Source organism: Theropithecus gelada, chromosome 7b, assembly GCF_003255815.1.
Source record: "Theropithecus gelada isolate Dixy chromosome 7b, Tgel_1.0, whole genome shotgun sequence".
Taxonomy (NCBI): Eukaryota; Metazoa; Chordata; class Mammalia; order Primates; family Cercopithecidae; genus Theropithecus; species Theropithecus gelada.
Window position 1 is genome coordinate 94659665 of NC_037675.1, and position 22890 is coordinate 94682554.

The 22890-nt window shown below is 40.2% G+C and overlaps 1 protein-coding gene across 2 annotated transcripts in view; it reads right to left on the reverse strand.

The window, feature by feature from the left end:
- Positions 1 to 248: 248 nt before the first annotated feature.
- BTBD7 (BTB domain containing 7) overlaps positions 249 to 22890 on the reverse strand; it is a 111292-nt gene continuing 88650 nt past the window's right edge. The window contains exons 6-11 of one of the 2 annotated variants that reach the window (XM_025391815.1): positions 21299 to 21459; positions 17303 to 17446; positions 15113 to 15302; positions 12133 to 12311; positions 8552 to 9025; positions 249 to 5792 (exon numbers count right to left, since the gene is read on the reverse strand). In XM_025391815.1, the coding sequence (XP_025247600.1) occupies positions 4977 to 5792; positions 8552 to 9025; positions 12133 to 12311; positions 15113 to 15302; positions 17303 to 17446; positions 21299 to 21459 (1964 nt within the window). In that variant the 3' untranslated portion in view covers positions 249 to 4976. The remainder of the gene's footprint in view (positions 5793 to 8551; positions 9026 to 12132; positions 12312 to 15112; positions 15303 to 17302; positions 17447 to 21298; positions 21460 to 22890) is intronic. The other variant, XM_025391816.1, reaches the window with a different exon arrangement.

Below are 22890 nucleotides of genomic sequence, written 5' to 3' on the forward strand. Positions count from 1 at the left end.
TCAGAAATATCTCAATGAAATAATAGAAAATAATGAAACTGGTAATTCAGAATAAAATGTGTGATTTCCAAGAAAACAATGATGATGATGATGATAATAAAATGCCTTGAATGATTGAAATCCTAGAAACAGAGAGAAAATCAACCTAGAAAACATCCCAATTCTACCCTCCAGGGGTGCAATGACATCTATAATGGAAGACTATATGCTGCACTAGTGCTAAAACAGACTGTATCCAACTCAGCAGATTCTATACAAGCCATTTATTTGAAATGCCAACTATATGTAGGATAAAGTCAGTGTTACATGCTTATCAGTAACAGTAGAAAAATAGAAGCAGTGAAAACCTCTGTACAACTGTAATGGTACTCAAAAGAGAAATGTATCGTTTTACAATGCTTCACACAGACGAATTCAAGTTTGGAGGTACCTAAATAAAAATACTATATATTTCTTTAAAAATCACTATGTACAATTGAAGCGTAAACAAGTTTTACAAAGTACTGGTTATGCAGGTTGTAGAAAACACTTGCATAGGACATGAAATCAGTTTAAGAAAAATTTCTGAGCCTTTAGCATTGAAGGCACTTGACTTTATACCAGTAACAGCACAACCACAAGAAATGCAGTGTTGTAGATGGTTTTCCACCGCTCTGAAGTACAGATGTGGTGCGTACACAGCAAGGAGAGTTCAGGAACCTTTCTCTCTCAGCCACCCCATCAAAGAGCAGGACTTGGTACCGCCTGCCCATGTAACCCAGATACAGTCACGTGTAGGTACAGATGATGAAGCTTCCAGAGCTTATCTGACCTCTTAGACAGAACTCACATAAACACACAAATACAAGAGGTTATTTTCAAGACACAGACTTGCAAGTAATCTTTCTATAGAAATGGCCACAGCATTATAATATTCAGAATACGGAAGATTGACAGTCTGAGGATTTTCTAGAGGAAAAAAAAAAATCAAAGGACTTGCCAATAGGATAACTACATAACAGATATGACAATCTACAGGACAAAAAGACATGTCACCAAATATTGTTCATACAACAGCGTTAATGGAAAACAGTAAAACACCTTTTAGCAGTGTGCATGTTAAGTCTTTTAGTAAGATTATCTGTAATGAGGTTTGAAAGTAAATCACTTAGTAGACAAAGTAAACTACCGCAGAACCAGGAATAGCACCCATCACTGCTGCTTTAATAGTCACTCCAGAAAGCTGAAAGTCAACCGAACAATGAAAAAAAGTCAAAGAAGCATTTCCCTTTGAATTCAGTCCTAAAAATATGAATGCCTTATAATTAATTTCAAAATAAGTATCTTACAAGTGTTTCATGAAACATTTTTTTTTCTAAATTCAGCATTATGAAAAAATATATTTTGCCGGGTAGTTACTGAGAAATGTCAGTCCTTTCAACTCTAGAGAATGATGCATGGAGGTCGGCTTTGAGCCCCACTGCCGCTGGCGCGTGCTTCCAATTTGCCTTCTGCATCGGCACCTTAATGCAGATGTACAAGGACTAAGCTCATTGCTAGAATGGCAACAACAAACCAAAACAAAAATCCAATGAAGGATGGCAGGTATAATAAAGTTTCTGAGGAAGCAAAAACAAGAATTAGGTAAGGCTTCATAAAGAATTCTATAAGAAGACTGAAATGTCAAGAATTCACTGAAAAGTCTCAAAGCCTAACGGGTTATTGCAGTGTCAGGCTAGCTGAGGTCTAGGGACATGTTCCCAGAAATAAAGCTGAAGGGGGCATGTGAGAATGGGCGTGGAAAACTTAAACAACTATGTTTCAAATACTTTTTGCCTTTCATGCTGCTGTTTTTTTCCTTAGGAGCCACGGGTTGACTCTGAACTTAAAATTATTCATAAAAATCACAAAACTAAAACAATAACATAAGAAAAAATACCAACAGCATCTTTAAGAAACTTGAATGTCCTCTCTTGGCTCTAGCATGTAAACGGTAGTTCTCTAACCTCAACACACAGCGGGCACTGGAAGTGGTGATTGTCCAAACGGCCTGATTGTCCACAATCTCAAAAGGAGATCTGGTATTTTTGTGATTTGGTTCGCACTAAATTCCTACACCAAGTAAAATGCCAGTTCCCATGGCCTAAATTTTATTTTATACATATATATGCTTTTTTTCTGAGAGCAACCTTACTTAGACTTCACATTTATCTTAGTACAGCATTAAAAAAGATTCAATAGATGGGTTCAAAAGCCAGAGGCACGTAGCTCTTCAACCTACCCTAGTAACCATACTTCACAAGATACATTAAAAGTCCACTAACACCTCATCTAACACACACAAAACCCACACCTGTTAACCTTCTGCAAGTCACACCAGTCCGCAATCCCACAGATTAAAGCAAATTTTCCCTTTATACACATAGTTTTAGCCAGGTAAGTTGCTGTATGATTAAAAGCAAACTTTATAAACTAAATAATCTTAGGAATAGTGGCCATTTACTTTTATAATTGTATTTCAGGGACATGAGAGAATAGTTCATGAATTTTCAGAAAAATGAATGTGTGGGATCAACATCTCTGGTCTAACATTTGGAGACAAAAAAAAAAAAAGGGTCAGGGATGAGTTTTTTCTCCCCATCCAAATTAGGTCTACTGAGTTTTACTTGCAGTACTGGCGCAGTACATGAACATGTCAACATACATATGTGGTAGAAACACACATCAAGGAATATGATGGCATTCGCTTTTGTTTCTGAAGACAGACAGAGGCTGGGCTTCAAAAGACATCATCTTCTATTATGAGTCAAATTTCTTACAAATGAGAACAGAGGCCTATGTTTTTCTCTTTAAAAAAGGAGCCTCGAATGCGATGCACAGCCGACCTGCAGATTAGTGTTAACTCTGGGAGCTCGGGAGCTTGCACCAGCAGCGTCACCGAGTGCACCCGCACAGCAGCTAACCAGTCAGGCAGCAGAATGAGCGGCGGCAGTTTGCCGGTGTGTGCAGACACACGACATGTTTCCCATCTTGGAGACTATCTACTGTTTGGGTTTTTCTAAAATGTCAGATTATTCCTGAGTGTATATCCACAGGGTAAAGGAGGAAAAGACCGTAAGAGAAACTATAGTTTTGGGAGAAATCAGAGTTGTTGACACCCAATAGAAAACCTATTTACTTCAAAGTGCATGTAATTCATTTATCCGGTAGCTCGTAGAGGCTTCCTAGCCCTGCATAGTTTTCGAGTGAGTGTGAGTGATTCATGGTTTTTTATATATATACATACACAGAAAAAAGGCTCCCAAATATCCTGCAGAAGAAGGAATGTTTGGAAAGCCTCTTTTCTTCTAAGTGCTACGGCTGTGTGTTTATGTGTTTGTAAAAATACAAAGTAAATGCTCAAATAATGTTGAAGTGATTTAAAAACTCAAATACTAATATATTTACATTGGAGAGTAAGAAAAAAACAGTCCTTAGCTCACACATTGCCCTTCCAAGGGAGAGGATCCGGAAAGACCCCATGTGCTCAGTGGTTTAGTAAATGCCAAACCAGCGTCCCCGTGGAGTTCAAGTAGGACATGTAGTGTTTAACTGAAAACTTTTTTTTCTTTTTTTCTGTTGGTGAGAAAGCATTACGCATTACCCAACACCAAAATTTAGACATACTTTGAAAATCGTTTAAAAGAAAACATACGTTTACAAACACCAAATAACATCCATGAGACTGAAGCCCTTTTGTTTTCTTCCCATAGAGAGTAAGACAATTAAAGGCAGCAAGCAGTCAGTTCCCCCATCGCAGCTGGAGAGTTGACGCTCAGAACCAGAAATTCTGTCAGTGTGCCCTTTAAGTTACTTCTCTATTTCCACTGCCTTTTTTTTTTTTTTCTTTTTTTGGAGATAGGGTCTCATTGTTGCCCAGGCGGGAGCACAGTGGTGCAATCTTGGATCACTGCAGTCTTCAACCTCCCAGGCTCAAGCGATCCTCCCACCTCAGCCCCCCAAGTAGTTGGGACTACAGGCGTGCACCACCATGACCGGCTAGTGTTTTTTTTTGTTGTTGTTAATGGAAATGGAGTTTCGCCATGTTGCCCAGGCTGGTCTTGAACTCCTGAGCTCCAGTGATCCGCCCGCCTCGGCCTCCCAAAGTGCCGATCACAGGCGTGAGTCACTGTGCACGGTCTCCACTGCTTTCTAATTCCAAGGGATGCGATCTCCTTGGAGCCTCATTTGGTGACTCTAATCCTTATGACCAGAATGTGCAGGGATTCTGACTGCATCCACACTGGAAATATAACAGCTTTAGCCTGGGCACAGAAGGCTTTTCTCCTTCCTGTTCTTTCCTGAACCAGCAGACTTCAGGACCCTGACTGGACTCCCGCTGGAGGAATGAAGCCCAGTTCCTAGGACTTATTAAAAAAAAAAGGACATTAGATTTATGGAGGCTGAGCGGGAAGATCTCTGAACTGAAACAATTACTGAAAAGAGAGGAGCATTCTGACATGCTGTTCTTTGGAATTTCTATAATTAAAAAATAAACACAACTATTCCGTAAGAAAATACATCTTAGTGTGCAATCCAATGCACATGGATTGGTAGATGAAAGGTAAAATGCAAAAAAGTATGAAAATACAGTCCTTTAAATGTGGCAATAAAGTTTAACATACTGATATAAAATCAATACAGAGAAAATAAATGTACAAGTGCAAAAAAATTCCATCATTTGTAAAGAGAAATAAAAAGTGCCAGCCTGCTTGTTCTTAAAAATGCTTCCCGACATAATTGTTCAAACACAAATCAGACAGATGCAACATTTAAAAAAAAAAACAAACCTTCTTAGCATGCTGTGTCTAATAAACACATATATACACAAAAACTACAACAACATCATGTGAAACGGAGTTATCAGCTGGCATTGATAAACTGGTCTGTAAGTTGTTGGGTTACATCATAAAATGGGATGTTTCACATCTCAGGCACAGACGACTTGGAGGTTGCTCTCAGAGGGCAGACTTTTTGTAGAGGAAGTCCGGCTTGCTTGGTGACCTCCTTCCTCTGCTTATGGAATCTTCCCTTTCCAAATCTGTATTTCTCTGAGCTCCATGGCCCAGGGATTCACTGTCTGCCAGTCTTCTACTGGATCTCTCTTCGGGAGCTTCAGAGCTACACGCAGAAAGTGAAGGTCTGTTAGAAGTCAGCCCAAAAGTCAAGTCAGTTTCTACTGTGGTTCGTCCCCTGACATGGGCTGGACCGGTACTAGCATTTTCTGGGGCTGCCAAAGGAAAGTCTGACCGCTGGGGAGGTTGCTCAACGACGTCCAGGTGTATTGGCTCATTCTTTTGTCTGTGTAGATGCCCATCAGGGGAAAGTGGATATTCTCTCCTAGCTTCTTCCTGTTTTTTAGGAGACGTCTGGCCAGGTAGGTAGGCTGACTTTAAGCCACTTGGTGATGCCTTATTGTGGCTGTACAGATCGGGACCAAAATATCCACCTTGCGAAGGGGAAGGGGTGCGTCTGCTGGGAGCAGGAGTAGAAGGTCTGCAAGCAGCATTTGAGAAGTCATAGAAATCCGGATATTCCTGTGGATTTTCTCTGGAGTCTGTTTTTTGCTCTAGTGTGTGTTTTTTCCGAGAAGTGTGTGTATGTCTCTGTGAAATACATGACAGATGCTGGGGAGGCCCTGGTCCTGCTTCAGAAACTGACTGGCTTAATTCTGTGTCTACAGCAAGCTCTGGAAGCCTCCTGTCCTTGAGTGACAGTGTGGACACACCCACTGCGATGTCGGGCATCAGATCATTCAGCACAGGTTGTGTTCGCTGCAGACAGAGACAAAAATGGTGGGAGGGTTAAAAAAAAGGACCTATCCTCTGTAAAAATGATGTTCACTGATTTTGTTTCCCAATTATAAAAGTAACACATACTGATTTTTTTTTTTTTTTTTTTTGAGATGGAATCTCACTATGTCGCCCAGGCTGGAGTGCAGTGGTACGATCTCAGCTCACTGCAACCTCCACCTCCCGGGTTCAAGCGATTCTCCTGCCTCAGCCTCCTGAGTAGCTGGGATTACAGGTGCATGCCACCACGCCCAGCTCATTTTTTGTATTTTTAGTGGACACGGGTTTTCACCGTGTTAGCCAGGATGGTCTCGATCTTCTGACCTCGTGATCTGCTCGCCTTGGCGTCCTAAAGTGCTGCGATTACAGATGTGAGCCACCGCTCCTGGCTGAATTTTTAAGAATTATAAAAATATAGACAGCTATAAAGGCAAAAAAAAATCACTCCAACCTTTTGAACAGAGATACCACTGTTAGCATTTTGAGGTCTTTCTTTTTTTCTCCTTTGCATGTATATTAATTTTAATGAAATTTAGTACATATATAATCTGTCACTAAATCTTTGAGATCACCATTTTAAATTAGTATGTCACGTTCTACTTCATCAATGAACCATGACTTAATTTAATCATTCTGCTGCTATTGGACATTTAGGTTGTTTACAATTTTTCATTATTACAGTTAAGACTGTAATGAACATACAAATAAATTACCTTTAAAGGGAGTTTTATTTAAAATATAAAGTAGTAGAATTTTGTAATTGTAGAACTGAGGGCCTGGGCCAACAGGACAGGAATCTGGCTTACCAAACATGGCCAGCCTTTGACATTCTGGGGCGGGGGAAGCAGAGAGGGGAGGTAGAGAGGTCTAAGAAGCTGAGAAAGGCTTTCTGTGCTAACAGTTCTCCTGCAAACGTGGTGAACCTTCCTGAAACCCATCGGACTTTCTGTCACAATGTGGCACACACCAATCCCACAAAGTGACATGGTAGAGGAAGGGCAAGGATTCTCTGTATGCTCAGGCAAAGCGGCATGACAGGAAGCAGAGTGACTATGGCGGGCAGACTAGGCTGATTTTCCAGAAAAAGGCTAAAACTACAAAGATTGTGCTGAAATTTCAGTGCACTGAGCTCAACTGCAGATCTAAGAGGATGCTGGCTATTAAGAGATGCAAGCATGTTGAACCAGGGGAAGATAAGACAAAGGGACAATTGATCCAGTTGTAAGCATCATCTTTTGTTTCACGGTGAAGATAATAAAATCTTGAGGTTGGCCGGGCACAGTGACTCACGCCTGTAATCTCAGTACTTTCGGAGGCCAAGGTGGGCAGATCATGAGGTCAGGAGTTCGAGACCAGCCTGACCAACATGGTGAAACCCTGTCTCTACTAAAAATACAAAAATTAGCTGGGCGTGGTGGTGCACGCCTATAATCCCAGCCACTCAGGAGGATCACTTGAACCTGGGAGGCGGAGCTTGCAGTGAGCCGAGATCGCACCACTGCACTCCAGCCTGGGCGACAGAGTGAGAATCGGTCTCAAAAAATAAATAAATAAATAAAATAAAATAAAATAAAATAAAAATAAAAAATAAAATCTTGAGGTTATGTTAAAAAGTTGAGAAAGGATCATAATTTGACTCAAGCTTCCAATAAGCCGTATTTTAATGAAGTTTCCCTGAACTAACAGGTGAATCTTTTCTTCTAACTTGCTACTGATAGCATGTGACTAAGTAGGAAGACTTAAAAACCTTTTTTTTTTTTTTTTTTTTTTTTTTTTTTGAGACAGTCTCACTCTGTTATCCAGGCTGCAGGACAGTGGTGTGACCATAGCTCACTGCAGCCTCAACAACCTCCCAGGCTCAAGTGATCGTCCCACCTCAGCTCCATGAGTAGCTGGGGCTGCAGGCATGTGCTACCACATCTAGCTATTTTATCTGTTTATTTGGTAGAGTCAGGGTCTCACTATGTTTCCTAGGCTGGTTCTGAACCTCTGGGCTCAAGTGATCCTCCCACTTCAGCCTCCTGAAGTGTTGGGATTACAGGTGTGAGTCATGGCACCTGGCCAAAAAAAAAAAAAAAAAGAAAAGAAAAATCACTATGTTTTTCAAGTGTATTATATAAAACCTCTAATACAGGGTAAAATCAAGCAAAGAATCCTCTATCAATTTACTAGCCACTAGCCCTGGCTACTACGATTCTGAATGAAGTGGGGGCTCTGCTGATGAGCTTCAGAGGCAGAGGCACACCTTAGGCCTCATTTTCTGCTCATCGTCTGAATGGGGAGTTTTTGCCACATTATTCCTGATGGTATACTGTACTTAAGTAGGTATAAGTAGCTCTTGCTTCTTGTCCCATTAAAGCATGTGGTAGAATAGTGGATTTTACAGAATAGTAGAAGTTAGGGACAAATTGTAGACCTGTGCTTGAACAGAACATGAAACTGGTATATTCCTTTATGCTGCTCAGTAACCCCATTCCTTCCTAATCCTGCCAAATGAGCAAAAAGATAAGAAGATACTCAACTCCTCCATACACACCTCTTGGTCTCTCTCCTCCTGTCTTTTCTCATTCAAGTACACTAGCATTTTCCCCTCTTTTCCATACCCCTCAAGTCTATGCCTGCCATTTGTCAGCAATACTTCTGGGCACTGCTGAGTCCCAGTGGGCCTCTTGGGGCCAAGAAAATTGCTTCTAATAGTCCATAAACCGAATATGAAGCAAGTTACTGAAGTGCTGACTTACCACTTGCTTCTCAGATGCTGCTGCTGCTGCTGCCGCTGCTGCTGCTGTTGCTGTTGAGGTGGTGGTGGCGGCAGCAGCAGCCACCGTCTGTCTGCCCAGTCCTGCAGTGCTGGTACAATCAGGTGGTGCAGCTTTCACACTCGGCAAGTAGACTGGGGGAGGGCCAGCTTTAGGAGCTGTTCTGGAGTGGAACAGCGAATGATTACAGGGATAAGAAAATGAACGTGAAGGGTGCTGACTGGGAGGTCTTTGTTTCCAGCCTGCTTTGAGTTGGTTATGGATTGGCGTAGCTGGGGGGTGGTAGGGAGGTGGTGGAGGGGGCAAGGGTGGATGGAAGGCCACAAAAGAGTCCAGATCTGTAAACATGGTTTCTGCAGGAGGGGTGCTGTTTACACGACATCTCCCAGGTTGCCTCATTGTCAAGAGTGGACTTTCATCCCCAAAACGTTCATCAGGAAAGAATTTGTGAGGATTCTAAGAAAGACAAAAAAACAAAAAACAAAAAACAAAAATGGACATTTATTAGCAGATTTCATAAATAGAAATTTATAGGCTGAGAGAATTAAGTGAGGTACTTAAGAAAACCACAGTCAGCAAGAATAAAAGGCATAATTTATTTTTCTAGGCCAGAAGCCCAAGAAAAAAAATCACCTTAGTTATAGCACAAAGGCACAGAGTGCAGCCTAGGACACAGCCATGAAAGAAAGCTGCTTGATCGAATGCTCCACAAGCAGGTCACTCATCTCAGATTATGTGATAATGCAAAAACCGGTAATAAAACCAAACTCTTAATATGTCTTTGCTAAGAGTTTAACATTAAATGCCAAAGGAAGAAAGGAATACAACTGAGGATGTTCTAGAAACTTTCTGACAAAACATCTATGCCATCTCTGTCTGAAATAAAAACTACAAAATACTGTTCGTTACCCATTATACATGACTAAGTTTGACCAGTATTTTGGTAAACATAAAAGAATATGTCATGCAATTTAAGATATCAAATTCAGACACAATTCAGAATGGCAAAGGGAAAAGGAATGAGTAGAAAACCAGACTATATATTTTAAGGAGAAAAACTGTAGCAAAAAATGAAAATCAACAACCTAAACAAGAACCTAAAAATGTTCAGTAGAAAATTAGGACAGCAGGGGAAAAAAGAAGAAAAAGAACCTAAAAATGGTTTGCTGACTTGCTGAAGAACCCTATGCCATGTTTATTCATTCGTTCGTTCGTTCGTTCATTCATTCATTCATTCACTCACTTATTTTTTTGAGACAGGGTCATTCATTCATTCACTCACTTATTTTTTTGAGACAGGGTCTCATTCTGTCGCCTAGGCTGGAGTGCAGGGGTGCAATCATGGCTCACTGCAGCCCTGACCTTTTGGGCTCAAGTGATCCTCCCACCAAATCCTCCCAAGGAACTGGGACTACTGCGCATACCACTATGCCTGGGTAATTTATTGTATTTTTTGTAGAGATAGGGTTTTGCCGTATAGCCCAGGCTAGTCTTAAACTCTTGAGCTCAAGCGATTCGCCCGCCTGGGCCTCCCAAAGTGCTGGGATTATAGCCATTGTGTCCAGCCTATCCTTTTTTTTTTGTTTGTTTGTTTTTGAGACGTGGGCTTGCTCTGTCACCCAGGCTGGAGTGCAGTGGTGCAATCTTGGCTCACAGCAAACTCCGCCTCCCAGGTTCAAGCGATTCTCTTGCCTCAGCCTCCACCTGGCTCAACACCTGGCTAATGTTTGCATTTTTAGTAGATATGGGGTTTCACCATGTTGGCCAGGGTGGTCTCGAACTCCTGACTTCAAGTGATCCGCCCACCTTGGCATCCCAAAGAGTTGGTGTGGGGAAAGGAAAGAGAGATCAGACTGTTACTGTGTCTGTGTAGAAAGAAGTAGACATAAGAGACTCCATTTTGTTCTGTACTAAGAAAAATTCTCCTGCCTTGAGATGCTGTTAATCTGTAACCCTACCCCCAACCCTGTGCTTGCAGAGACATGTGCCATGTTTACTCAAGGTTTAATGGATTTAGGGCTATGCAGGATGTGCTTTGTTAAACAAGTGCTTGAAGGCAGTATGCTTGTTAAAAGTCATCACCACTCTCTAATCTCAAGTACCCAGGGACACAAACACTGGGAAGGCCACAGGGACCTCTGCCTAGGAAAGCCAGGTATCGTCCAAGGTTTCGCCCCATGGGATAGTCTGAGATATGGCCTCGTGGGAAGGGAAAGGGGAAAGACCTGACCGTCCCCTAGCCCCAGCCAGTAAAGGGTCTGTGCTGAGGAGGATTAGTAAAAGAGGAAGGCCTCTTTGCAGTTGAGATAAGAGGAAGGCATCTGTCTCCTGCTGGTCCCTGGGCAATGGAATGTCTCAGTGTAAAACCCGATTGAATGCTCTATTTACTGAGATAGAAGAAAACTGCCTTAGGGCTGGAGGTGAGACATGCTGGTGGCAGTACTGCTCGTTAATGCACCAAGATGCTTATGTAAGTGCGCATCAAAGCGCAGCACCCTTTCTTAACCTTATTTATGACACAGAGACATTTGTTCACATGTTTTCCTGCTGACCCTCTCCTCACTATTACCCTATTGTCCTGCCACATCCCCCTTTCTGAGATGGTAAAGATGATGATCAATAAATACCAAGAGAACTCAGTCTCTCCTCCCACCTGACGAGAGAAACGCCCACAGGTGTGGAGGGGCAGGCCCCTTTCAGTTGGGATTATAGGCGTGAACCACTGCGCCTGACCACATCCTGTCCTTTTAAAGGGTATGGATTAAAGGGGTTTGGAGTTTGTAGCAAGAAAATGAATCACCTGAACAGATGAAATTAAATTTTATTTAAGGCTCTGATTCAGTGGCTGTGATCAGACTAGTTTACAAATTTTACCTTAACTGCAAAACCAGTGCTATTGCTTTTGTACCTAATAATTACTAGAAATAAGTTTTTTCTTTTTTCCTGGCAGGTTAAAAAAGAAAGCACTTATTGTTTGATTCTCATCCTTGGGTTTGAACCCTCATGCAAGAAATTTCTTATAAGATGGAAAAGAGAAATGAAAGTAGGCATGTGGAAGGTGTGTAAGTGTGGTAGTAGACCAAACCTCAAACCTAGTGACCAAACAAAGAGAGAGCAGTGGAAGTTCAGAATTTTCTACTTCCATGCCATCTCTGTTTGGGCATGCACACTATGGAATTTTTTAGCAGTCACCACTTGTATGCTTGCTACATACCAGAAATATAGCTGCTGTACAATAGCACTCTGGATCTTCATAACAATTTATGTTACAGGTAAAGAGCTGTTGATGCCCAGGGTGGTTAAGTAACTCATTCCAAGTTAACCAACTAATCAGCAGCAGAGCCGGGATCTAAACCCAGTTCTCATTCTAGGCCTCTGCTCAGTCCACTCCATGATGCTGCCTCTCACTAGGAGGGACTTGCAGGTTATCAAAGACACCAAAGGCAGTGAAAAGGCACATACAAAGAAAATGAAATAAGCCAAGGACTCGTCAGGATGTCTACAATACTGTCTGTCTGGTGATTGAGGCTCCCTATTTTAAGCAGTTTAATGTCATTTCCTACCTGCAACAGCTCTGCAGCAGCATCTGCAAGACCAAACTCTCTTAGCACTCGAATCTGAATTTCATAGCTGACGGTGGCGCCTTCCCCACAGTTCAGGGCGTAGGCTCTCTGCACCTGCTCCGTGTGCCGCAGTTCCTGCAGTCGTCTGACCATGTCTTTCATAATGAGGAGACGAGGAACTGGAAGGAGAAAAACAGTGGGCAAGCAAAATTCCTGAGCTACACAAAAAATGAGCCCGTGAGCCCAAGGGAAAAAAGCATGTATTTCATACCAGAATCTTATACGTTTTTTAGATAGTATTTTAATTTCCTGGGGACATACTCATTTATACATCTCTAATTAGTTTTCAAGGTTTTAAAATTTCACTATGCCCAAAGGCTCTTGATCATACTGAACAGCCTGAGTTGTATTATTTTAGTTTACAGTTCAAATACATTTTTACTTGCATGTATTCTCAACTGAATCTCAGGATATTTCAGAAGTCTTTAAATATATTCATTCTATTATTCAAATAATTTTTTGAGTCCTGACTATGCACCAGGGATTGGACTTGGTTATTAGGGTATACAGAATGAAACACATGATTCCTCTTCTCAAAAGTTTCTGGCTTAGTGATATGAACTAAACCAGAAGTAAACAAATACAGTATAAGGTCATAAATGCTCCTGGAGAGAAATATGTAAAGGACACTGAGGGACTGGGAGGAAGGGGCACAGCAGCCAAATTGGGGACAGACAAGAAAGACGTCAAGGTGTACACAGAGCAGATTCTTGAAGAATGAAGGGAAACCAGATGGGCAAAAAAAGCTTTCTGAGCAGAAGGACTGGGTGTGTGTAAAACATGCTGAGACAGCCTGGCAGAAGTGGTTGGCATGGCCAGCAGAACTCAGGGTTCAGAGCTATAAGCAGGAAGAGTGTGAAGAGAGGAGGCAGAAAGATGGCTACTGGCAGATCATGGATAAAGAATTTAAACTGTACCCTGTGCACAACAGGCAGTCACTTTTGCAGGAGGATGACAGGATCAGAGCTGTGAACAAGTGCACTCTGATGTTAATGTAAAATGGGCAGGCATGCTGTGACTGGAAGGCTAAATCAAGCTTGCTGTCTGCCTTTGTAAATAAAGTTTTACTGGAATGTAACTTACCCATTCATTTAGGTACTGTCTATGGCTGTTGTATGGGAGGTGAGTAGACAGAGGCAACAGACTGTATGGCTTACAGAGCCTGAAGTATTTACTATCTGGCCATTTCTGAAAAAAGTATGCCAGCTGACCAGCCGGTGTAAAAGACAGAATTTTGAGTAAGATGAGAGGTGGGAACACTGGTTAGAAACCTGAACTAGGGCTTAGCTGTAGGGCTGGAGAGGGGATGGAGTCTATGAATATTTATGAGAGAAACTGACTAGAGCAGTGATTATTATTTTTTAGGGATAAAAGGAACTAGCATTTACTGAGTGCTTACTTTGTGCCAGGCAAACTCCTGTGCATATTATTCATGGTGCTTCATTAAATCCTCACAATTCTAGAAAGGAGGTATGAACCCCAATTCATGGATGAGGAAATTAATGTTCAGGAAAGAAAATATTAATACCATGTCCAAAGTCATACAAAGTAACAGAGCCAGTATATGAGCCCTCTAATCCTCTGCAACAAGCTATCTATCCTTTCACGAATGTGGTGGGCAGGGAAGTAAGCAGCAGCCAGGATGCTACCAGAACAGGGCCATATCTCATTAGCTAAACAATAGAGAGACAAGCCTTATTTTTCTGAGCATATTTACTTGAGAATGTCTAGACTTTTGAGATTAAGTTCTAAGATTAAATTATGCTGATTTTCAACTGCAGTAACTCAAGCCTAAAAAGCCAGGCTAATTAGCAAAGCTTCAAAATCTGCATAAATCAGCTAAAGAAATAGTTCTCTTCATGCTTTTAACTAATGTATATTTCAAGTAAATATGCAGTGGCCAAATTTGATAAGGTAACAACTGAAGAAAGTCATTAGCCCCAGAAAAAAATATATGTATTCAATTAAAAGTTCTGTCACTATGTCTTTTATGCATCTTTAATTACAATAGACATTTATAAGCAGAAATAAATATTGTGATAATGTGGTGGTTTTTATTTTGAATCTTGCAATGACAATTAGCAAGAGTTACAAGTTCCTGACCACCAGATCACTGGTGCTTTTTTTAGACTTCTTTGGTTAAAGTAAACATTTATTGATGCTCAAACGTTTTTGGACGTGACAGTTATACTCTGATCGATGGCCAATTCCCCTAAAGTCATAAGACATAAACCTGTGCTACAGTAAACTTCCCAGAGCAGAGCTTGGGAAATTGGATCTCTAGGAAACCCACAGTGATCACATTTTGGAAGGCCACAGACTCAAAGGTATAATAGGCTAGAAAGGCCACAGACTCAAAGGTATAATAGTGCATTTAACCCTCCCAAAGGGTCTTATAACCTGAGAAATACCCTATAGTGATAAAAAAACAAACAAAAAAAAAACACACAAACTTAATTCCTCTAAACCAGTGGTTCTCAAAATGGGTGACTTTGTCCCACAAGGCACAACTGGCAATGTCTAGAAACATAAAAATGTTTCCGAAAGGTTTTCGCAGAGGTGTGCATGCATGCACATATGTGCTCCTAGCATTTAGTGAGTACAGGCCAGGGATGCAGCTGACCACCCTACAAAGCACAGGACAGCTCTCCATTAACAGAATAATCCAGCCGCACACGTCAGTAAGACCAAGGCTGAGAAACTCAAGGGTAAACTGACAAACTCTATACACTTAGTAATACAAAACAAAATATAAAGCAAAAGTTTTGGCTTAAAAGTATTTATTCTTTAAGGTGAACAAGGCATAAAGGGTATTGAAATGTGGAGAGAATTAGCATATACAGAGGGGTTCAAACATCAGCAATTTCAAAAAATAATAAGATTAGTCATTTAAATATAAACACCCAATATACTGCCTTACCTGGAATTTCGTTGGCTACAACTGAAGGAGGGCTTGACTGGTTGCTGCTGATCTGCTGGTGGCTGATCATGTGACAACACTGAGGCACGGCATTATTGACCATGTAGAGCGTGTCTGGCACATTGGACATCCTAACCATTCGCAAGCGCACAAGATCCGTTTGTTCCACCATCATCTCATCCAGCACTGACTGAAATAATCATTCAGTGTTAACAAAACCAGTCAACCTCCCTCTGTTAAATCACATTTGAAGGAATATTATTACTTTCATCAAATAAAAAGGGAATTAATTTATTTCTATTTTATAAATGTTAATATTAGTGGTGAAACAAAGTTCCCCTACATCTTTAACTTTTAATGACTCTTTCAGCAGCATCTTTGAAAAGACATAACCATCTTTTGAAAAGTCTGCTTTTAATTAGAAGTATTTGAAATGTGAAGGAAGGATATAAAATTAATCAGAAATAAATTACACATAATATTATAATAAAGAAAACAATGTATACATGTGCTAAATAACAAAGCCAACAAAGTGCTCGAAATACAAATACTGAAGATTGATAATCAGGGCCAGGCGTGGTGACTCACGCTTGTAATCCCAGCACTTTGGGAGGCTGAGGTGGGTAGATCACTTGAGGTCAGGAGTTCAAGACCAGTCTGGCCAACAAGGTGAAACTCCATCTCCACGAAACATGTAAAAATTAGCCGGATGTGGTGGCGGGTGCCTATCATCCCAGCTACTCGAGAGGCTGAGGCAGGAGAACTGCTTGAACTTGGGAGGAGAAGGATGAAGTAAGCCGAGATCTCACCACTGCACTCCAGCCTGGGTGACAAGAGTGAAACTCCGTCTTTAAAGAAAAAAAAAAAAAAAAAAAAGATTGATAATCAATTGAAGAGACCTATAAACAAACCAATTTTTCTTTTTTGAAGAAAAAAGAAAAATGTTGCCTGGGCTGGAGTGCAGTGGCGCCATTATGGCTCATTGCAGTCCTGACCTCCCAGGCTCAAGAAACCCTCCCACTTCAAGTCTCTTGAGTAGCTGGGACCGCAACAGCACACCACCACACCTGGCTAATTTTCATTTATTTATTTTTATTTTTTGTAGAGACAGGGTCTCACTAGGTTGCCCAGGCTGGTTTTGAACTCCTGGACTCAAGTGATCTTCCTGCTTCAGCCTCCCAAAGTGCTGAGATTACAGGTGTAAGCCACCACACCTGGTCTAAAAATGAGAAACATTATGAGGCAACTTGATTGTATACTCATTGAGTATACACACTGTTTGGTCTGTTAAATTTATTTCAGAAAGCTTAATAGTGATTTCTTACTTTCAAAGACTATGAGTTCCTCAAAAGGCCACTCAGTTTTTTTTTTTTTTTTGAAGACTGGTTCTTACTCTGTCGCCCAGGTTGGAGTGCAGTGGCCTAATCACGGCTCACTGTGCAGCCTTTGCCTCCCAGGCTCAGGTGATTCTCCGAAATGAGCCTCCTGAGTAGCAGAAATCAGGGTGCACACCACCACAACTGGCTAAATTTTTTCTTTTAGTGTTTGGTAGAGATGGGGTTTTACCATGTTGCCCAGGATGGACACCTGAAAGTTCTTATGGCTGAACATCTAATAAAAATTAGATGTTTCATTTTCACATTATCATATTTTCTCAGACAGTTTTTCATGTTACAATATACATAATGCCAACTAGTTACTTAACAGGCCTGAATTTTTTTCTTACTTTGTGCATTTATTCTAAAACTAAACATAATTCCCAACGGTCAGCTATTACAGAAATATGTTACAAGAGGTCGTGGCATTCCTTTAATTTATAAAGGAAGTCAAAGAGTGGGCAATCTTCTTTCAGAACATTTCCCCCATCCTCAAGATCACAACATAGTGACAACCATTTTCAGCAAGTGGTAACAATTTGCAAGGCAATTAAGTTAACAATTTGCAAGGCAACTAAAATGAGAAAAATATAAAATGCATTTTAACATAACCTAAGTTTTAAAAACATGCTTAATTAAAATTAAACATTTCAGAAAACTATTCTGTTGAGTAGTCAAACTAGAACTTACTTTCATTTTCCCTATTGTTGAAAATATAGGCTATTTCCAAATATTTAAGTAATACTACAATGAATCACTTTGTGCATATGGTTTGTAATAAAGTAGTCTACTATCTTCAAATGGTTTTCATTACCTTTGCTTCTTCCACATAGGGAGAGAAGAGTCGAGGACGAACATAGATGCCAGCATTTTTTTGCCGCAACCAGGCATTTGACTTTCCGCCTTCTGTTGTAGGAAGCATATCTGATGGAGGAGTACTAATCAAGCCTCTTTTCATCTAAAAAGAAAATTTTTTTAGATAGCAATCTGTGTAGTACTACAACACTACAAAGATAAATAAAAATATTTATAACTGTAAATACAAATATGCAACTTTATCATTTAAATAAAAATTTAGAAATGTATATGAAATTTAGAAATACCTCAAATTTTTTTTTTTTTGAGACGGAGTCTCATTCTGTCGCCCAGGTTGGAGTCCAGTGGCATGATCTTGGCTCACTGCTACCTCCATCTCCCGGATTCAAGTGATTCTCCTGCCTCAGCCTCTCGAGTAGCTGGGATTACAGGTGCGTACCACCACGCCTGGCTAATTTTTTGTATTTTTAGTAGAGACGGGGTTTCACCATGTTGGTCAGGCTGGTCTTGAACTCCTGACCTCGTGATCTGCCCGCCTCGGCCTCCCAAAGTGCTGGGATTACAGGCATGAGCCACTGCACCCGGCAAAATACCTCAAATTTTTAATAATATTTAAAAGATTTGCAATAAAAAGATACCATAATTTCCCATTTTACTCTAAATAGAGGAATATTTTTAAAAACAAGCGATATATTAATTAAAATGTAGTAAGTTGGACTAAAGATCAGAACTCTTAATGAAAACCAATTTTTTTTTTCTTTACTCATCTAGGAACAAATTCATTTCCCACCCAACTCCCCAAGACAAAACGAGAACACTGACATGGGCCTACATCTGCAGTACAAGAATACAGGAAGGCTAGCACAGCACTTAGCAACACAGGCTCTGGGGAAGGCAGATGTAGTTCAAACTTCAACTTCTGCATTTAATAGCCATGTGACCATGGACATCTCCTTTACCTGGGCTTCACTTTACGGGGCTCCTGTATGGCCCTGGGGGCGAGGCAGTGCACAGCTAAGTGAATGAGGTATCCCTGTTGTTTCCTGACTGATGCCAGGAGCATCTGTATCAAGTACCTTCAGTTCCTAAGGTGGTGTGAGGGTTAAATGAAGGCAATGCAGATGAAAGCACTTGGCACAGTGCTTAGCACACACCAAGAGAGCATGAAAGTTAACAGCCATTATTAGCAAACCTGTGTTGGGGACTTATGATGTGTTAGCCACGGAACTAAGAGCAGAGGTATATATTTCGTAACCAAAGTTCTAAAATACTTTTCTAAACTACATACAGGGTTCAATTTGATTTGAGTACCAGGTTTTAAACAAAACCAAAAGTTGTTTCTCCAATATTACTCTCGTTAACTATAATCAGCAGCTGCATTAGTTAAAATCACTTTTAACTAGTAAAATACAGCATCATCTAGTATTTAGAAAATAGAGAAAAAAATAGTCAATACTTTTATTACAACTGTAATGTTGATATATTTCCTTCCAGTCTTTTCTTTTTTATTTTTATTTTTTTGAGACAGGGTCTCACTCTGATGCCCAGGCTGGAGGGCAGTGGCGAGATCTCAGCTCACTGCAACCTCTGCCTCCTGGGCTCAAGCAATTCTCTCATCTCGGCTTCTCAAGTAGCTGGGACTACAGATGCATGCCACCATGCCTGGCTAATTTTTGTATTTTTTGGTAGAGACAGTGTTTCACCATGTTGGCCAGGCTGGTCTCGAACTCCTGAACTCAAGTGATCTGCCTGTCTTGGCCTCTGAAAGTGCTGGGATTACAGGCACCTGGCAGAGTCTTTACCAAACAAATTTTACATAGTTGAATTTGAGAATACATAAAAATACATACTTTGCATCATCCTTTTTTTCTCCTTCTTTTGTTTGATAGAGTCTTGCTCTGTCACCCAGGCTGGAGTGCAGTGGCACAATCTTGGCTTGCCTCTGGGTTCAAGCAATTCTTGTGCCTCAGCCTCCTGAGCAGCTGGGATTAACGGAGTGTGCCACCATGCCTGGCTAATTTTTGTATTTTTTAGTACAGACAGGGTTTCACTATGATGGCCAGGCTGGTCTTGAACTCCTGACCTCAGGTGATCCATCCACCTTGGTCTTCCAAAGTGCTGGGATTAAAGGTGTGAGCCATCGCGCCCGGCCACTATACAGTCTTTATAACAACTGTTCAGGGGAGCAAAATATTCTGCTGTGTAGTGGTAGTATAACTACTACCTCAACAGGTGAAAAAATGGTAACTGTTTTATTTTGCTTTCTCTGGTGTGTGTGTGTAATTAGTGAGACTGAATTTTTTTTTTTCTAATCAGAATCCACAAATATTTAAATTTTATTTTAATTTATTTTTATTAGTGCTCCTTGTGGAAGCAGGGTTGCCCCATAGGCAGTATGCCCAGAGTAGCCCATAAATACTTCTTGAAAACAATACTGTTTTCTTCTAGTTCTTTCATGTTTCAATTTAGTATTTAATTTTTCAATCTAACAAGGATTAATTTTATGTGCCAGTGAAACAACAGTTTAACTTTCAATGAATTTCTTCTTCTGTTAATCAGTTAATCTACCACCACACTGACTTGTGATAGTTTGTTTATTATTATGTTTTCTGTTTTTTTTTTTTTTTTTCCTTTTCTTCCTTGAGTCAGGGTCTCATTCTGTTGGCTGATTATGGCTCATGGCAGCCTTGACCTCCTGGGCTCAAGTGATTCTCCTGCTCAGCCTCCCAAGTAGCTGGGACTACAGGCACACACCACCGCACCTGGCTAATTTCTGTGAAATTTTTTTGTAGAGATGGGGTCTTGCCATGTTGCCCAGGCTGATGTTGAACTCCTGGGCTCAAGTGATCTGTCCGCCTTGGCCTCCCAGAGTGCTGGGATTAAAAGCAAGTGCTACTCTGCCCATCCAGTTTAATTCTTACATTAACTAAGACTTTTTTCTCGACAATTTTGTCTGCTATGCTAGAATCACAGATAAAATATTAACATTTTAAAATGTTTTACGTTTTAGATGCTATCCCTTCTTATGTCCTTTTAAAAGAAGTTATAAAAATTTCTCATGAGTTGTTTTTCCAGATGACTTTTATAATGTTCCTGTGCAGTTAAAAAAAAACCCGTTATGACGTTTATAAGCACTACATTAAGTCGATAAGTCAATGTGTTAAGAACTAATATTTATAAAATTTATTTTTCCCATCCACAAATTCGGGCAATTCTATTAATTTTTTTTTTTTTTTTTTGAGATGGAGTCTCGCTCTGTCACCCAGGCTGGAGTGTAGTGGCTCGATCTCGGCTCACTGCAACCTCCACCTCCCGGGTTCAAGAAATTCCCCTGCCTCAGTCTCCCAAGTAGCTGGGATTATAGGCATACACCACCATGCCTGGCTAATTTTTGTATGTTTAGTAGAGATGGGGTTCCACCATGTTGGTGAGGCTGATCTCAAACTCCTGACCTCAGGTGATCCACCCGCCTTGGCCTCCCAAAGTGCTGGGATTACAGGAGTGAGCCACTACACCCAGCCAATTCTATTAATTTTTTAAAAATTCACTGTTTAAAAATTATGAAAGTAATAAGATGAGCTGTATTAATTTTCAGGTCCATCCATTCTTTTTCTATTGAGCCAATCCCTCTACTCCACTGCTCTCTGATTCATTGCTGTTCTTGAAGACTCTCCAAAGGTAATTTCTACCTTTTCCTTTTTGAATAAGGGTCTACTTGATCTACACTTAAGTGACGGAATTAACTCTGCTAGAAATAATGCGCTTGCATGAGTAAGACTTATTTACCCACTCGACTCTCATTCACCGAACATTTTAACTGTACTATGTGACAGACACAGGGGACACAACATCGCACACAACAGACATCTGTCTGTCCTCACAGAATTACAGCTTCACAATACTCTGTTAGTACTAGAAATTATTTACAATGAATAAAAACATACGCCTGGCATTCTTCTTTTCATGAAAGGAATACATGGAGAAAAATACTTACTGCATCACTTAAGACTTCACTGCTTATAGGTAAGATGTGTTCAATTCGCACAAAAGGTAAGAGAGAAGAAAGGATCTCTCTGAGCTCTTCCATGTCCAGGTCCCGTCTTTTTACACCTCTTTTGTTCACACTATGGGCAGTGCCACTCAGTAAGTTTGGCTCTACAAGACAGAAAATGAAAAGTTTCCAACCAAATCCAAATGTTCTGAGACAGGTTTGCTTTGTTCTCTAGCACATACACCAACAGTACCACTCTATAGACTTATGTGCCTCTGCTTTAAGAAGGGTTATAAATCAATTATTTTTCTTTCATAAGATGTTTAATAGGGATGTTCTTGGATAAAGAAAAAGCATGGTATCAACAATACAATAAAATTATTTTATCACTGCTCTGCAATAAAGAATAAAGAATAAAGGATTCCTTTCTATAGCCTAACTCAAAAGAGAAAAGATGACAATCTACTAACATCTAATTTTATCAAGGGCTTTTTAAAAAGCTTTCTTACTTTTGTGACCAGTTTTTAGTAGTATAAGGTCACTGAAGGGCACATGCCATTTCCGGTCACTGTAGGTTATCAGCATGCTCATTAGCCTACATATGTGTAACAGTAATTTAACAATGTGTTAATCACCTGGCGTTTGAAGCGGCAAAGCCGAATGTGCTTTATTTAGTTTTAAGATTCTTATGAAAATCTCCCAAATTTCCATAATATGGGAATATTACTGCATAAAAGTAGACCCTTTGATCTTTGACATGTAATATATGTCCACAGTCCAGGGCAGAGAATGATTGCTTCACTGGGCATTAGTGAACGACAATCTGAAATACGTATGCTTATGATATTGAGATGGGAAGAAAAATTACATAATTTGGAAATCTTTAATCATGTCTTTAGGGGTCTGTAATTTTTTTCTTAAAAAAATTAACACAGAATAAGATAACACAGAATAAGATCTTTATCATTCATAAATATAACTGTTGGATTTTTTTCAAATATTCTACAAGAAAACTGATATCTTCCTTAATTCATGTGTGTGTGTGTGTGTGTGTGTGAGTGTGGGAGAGAGACAGAGAGAGAGAGAGATTGTTTTTGAGAAGCTAAGTTTTGTGGATTCATTCAGAATAAAATTGTTAACTGTGTAGAAAAGAATTGTTTTTTTTTTCCCCTTGCCTAGCTATGATTTAGTTTCATACTTATTTAAGGCATTTTGCTTTTCAAAATATGGTTTTTTTTCTTAAAGTAGTGACATCCATTTTCATATAAAATCTTACACGAAACCCCCAAATATGTGACAGGTAAGGGCAGAATCCTTCTGTATAAAACTGACTGAAACAAAGCTATGGCCTGGCTCACCTTGCTTCCTTCTCATCCCTAACCCAGTTTGGAAACTACCTTTTATTTATTTTATTATTATTATTATTATTTTATTTTTTTAAAAAATTTATTTATTATTATTATACTTTAAGTTGTAGGGTACATGTGCATAACGTGCAGGTTTGTTACATATGTATACTTGTGCCATGTTGGTGTGCTGCACCCATCAACTCGTCATTTACATCAGGTATAACTCCCAATGCAATCCCTCCCCCC